General features: G+C 66.2%; 1 protein-coding gene across 1 annotated transcript in view; it reads left to right on the top strand.

Annotated features, from left to right (window-relative positions):
- EMIHUDRAFT_114828 (hypothetical protein) overlaps window positions 1–1,423 on the top strand; it is a gene marked incomplete at both ends in the record, with an annotated part of 8,249 nt that extends 6,826 nt beyond the window's left edge. The window contains 4 exons of the mRNA XM_005779303.1: window positions 111–128; window positions 694–775; window positions 1,025–1,091; window positions 1,369–1,423. Coding sequence (XP_005779360.1) covers window positions 111–128; window positions 694–775; window positions 1,025–1,091; window positions 1,369–1,423 — 222 coding nt within the window. The remainder of the gene's footprint in view (window positions 1–110; window positions 129–693; window positions 776–1,024; window positions 1,092–1,368) is intronic.
- Window positions 1,424–1,703: the final 280 nt, after the last annotated feature.

Below are 1,703 nucleotides of genomic sequence, written 5' to 3'. Positions count from 1 at the left end.
TCCCCTAACCCTCCCCTTGCCGCCCCGGACCTTACCTCCCCCCCCCCCCACACCACACACACACGCACACAAACACAACCACACCCCCCACCCCCTCCCTCCTGCTCCAGGCGGGATGTCAAACGGCGGTGTGGCCGTGAACGGAAGCGCTGCCGACGGCGGAGGCGGCAGCAAGAGCAAGCGGCGCAAGAGGCGTCGATCCGAAGCCGCCGCCACCGCCGCCCCCCCCTTCTCCTCCTCCTCCGCCGCCGCCTCCTCCTCCTCCTCCGCCCCCTCCGCTGCCGCTGCAGCCAACGTCGCCTCATCCCCCGCCGCTCTCGGCGCCGCCGCCTCCTCCGCTGCCGCCGCCTCGGGTGCACCTGGGGTAAGTCTCGAGTAATCTCGGCTCTAATCTCGCGGCGTAGGAGCCTCTTCCCCCGCCGCGGCGCAAGGCCGGTACGGCAGCGGCGCGAAGCGGCAGACGGCGGTGCGAGATGCAGCGAGATCTGGGCGAGATCTGGGCGAGATCTGGGCGAGATCTGGCGAGATCTGGGCGAGATCTGGGCGAGATCTGGCGAGATCTGGCGAGATTTGGAGATGACACTCAATGCTTCGAGCACTGCCAGTCCATAATCATCACTCGAGCACGCATTTCAATTCGCGCAGGTGCTGTTCACTTCTGATTGACTAAAGCGCTCGTTGAACCCGTCGCAGGTGCGGCAGCTCGAGTACTACTTCTCACCCGCCAACTTCGGCAGCCTCCCTCTCTCCGCTCCTGCCACAGGGCAGCACAGCGGTCGGGCGGCGTGTTCACAGTTTGAGCCGTGAACAGGCCGCGACGCCTTCCTGCAGCAGCAGATGGACGGAGACGGCTACGTGCCCCTCTCCCTCCTCAACGGCGAGATTAGACGAGATTGTCCGAGATTGGCTGAGATTGGCTGCGGTTAGCCGAGATGGCTGCGCCCCCCCTCTCCCTCCCTTAACGGCTTCAGCCGCCTCGTTCTGTGCCGACTGTGCCTCTGTTCACACGCCTGGCTGTGAACAGGCTTCAACCGCATGCGCCGGCTCGAGATGCCGATCTCGGAAGTGGCGACCGCCGTCGTGTCGCTCTCGTGAGCTGCAGCGAGATGGAGCGAGATGGGGCGAGATTTGGGGCGAGATGGGGCGAGCGGCAGCAAGATGGAGCGAGATGGGGCGAGATGGGGCGAGATGGGGCGAGATTTGGGGGGAGGAGACACGGCGTGGTAGGGCGAGATACGGCCGAGGTGCGGCGAGGTGGAGGGAGATACGGCGAGATGTGGTCAGGTGGAGCGAGATTTGGAGGTAAGGCGGTACGGCGAGAAGGGCGTGGGCTTGCCGCGCCTCTTCACAGGCTGCCGCTGTGAACAGGTCGGCGCTCGAGGTGGACGAGGCGCGGGAGAGGGTGCGGGCGGCGGCGCGGTGAGCAAGAGGATTGACTTGAAGAGAGGCGGGGGGGGAAGGGGGGGGGGGGGGTTCCGCTGTCGCGGCATGGCAGCGCGACCCCCCGCTATTGCAATTGTACCTTGCGCGACCCGCGACGGGATGGAGTGGGGTCCGGGGATAAGGTAAGGTAAGGTAAACTTCTCCCCACACCCCAGGTGGTGGGGCAAGGGGGGGCAACCCTCGCGTCTCCCCGTCTGACGACAGGAGCCCCACGGCATTCAAAGTGCAAGGCCCAATGCGCCTGGGTGACCGGTGTGTGT

Source organism: Emiliania huxleyi (assembly GCF_000372725.1).
Source record: "Emiliania huxleyi CCMP1516 unplaced genomic scaffold EMIHUscaffold_232, whole genome shotgun sequence".
NCBI classification, from domain to species: Eukaryota; Haptophyta; order Isochrysidales; family Noelaerhabdaceae; genus Emiliania; species Emiliania huxleyi.
This window is presented reverse-complemented; position numbering and strand designations above follow the sequence as displayed.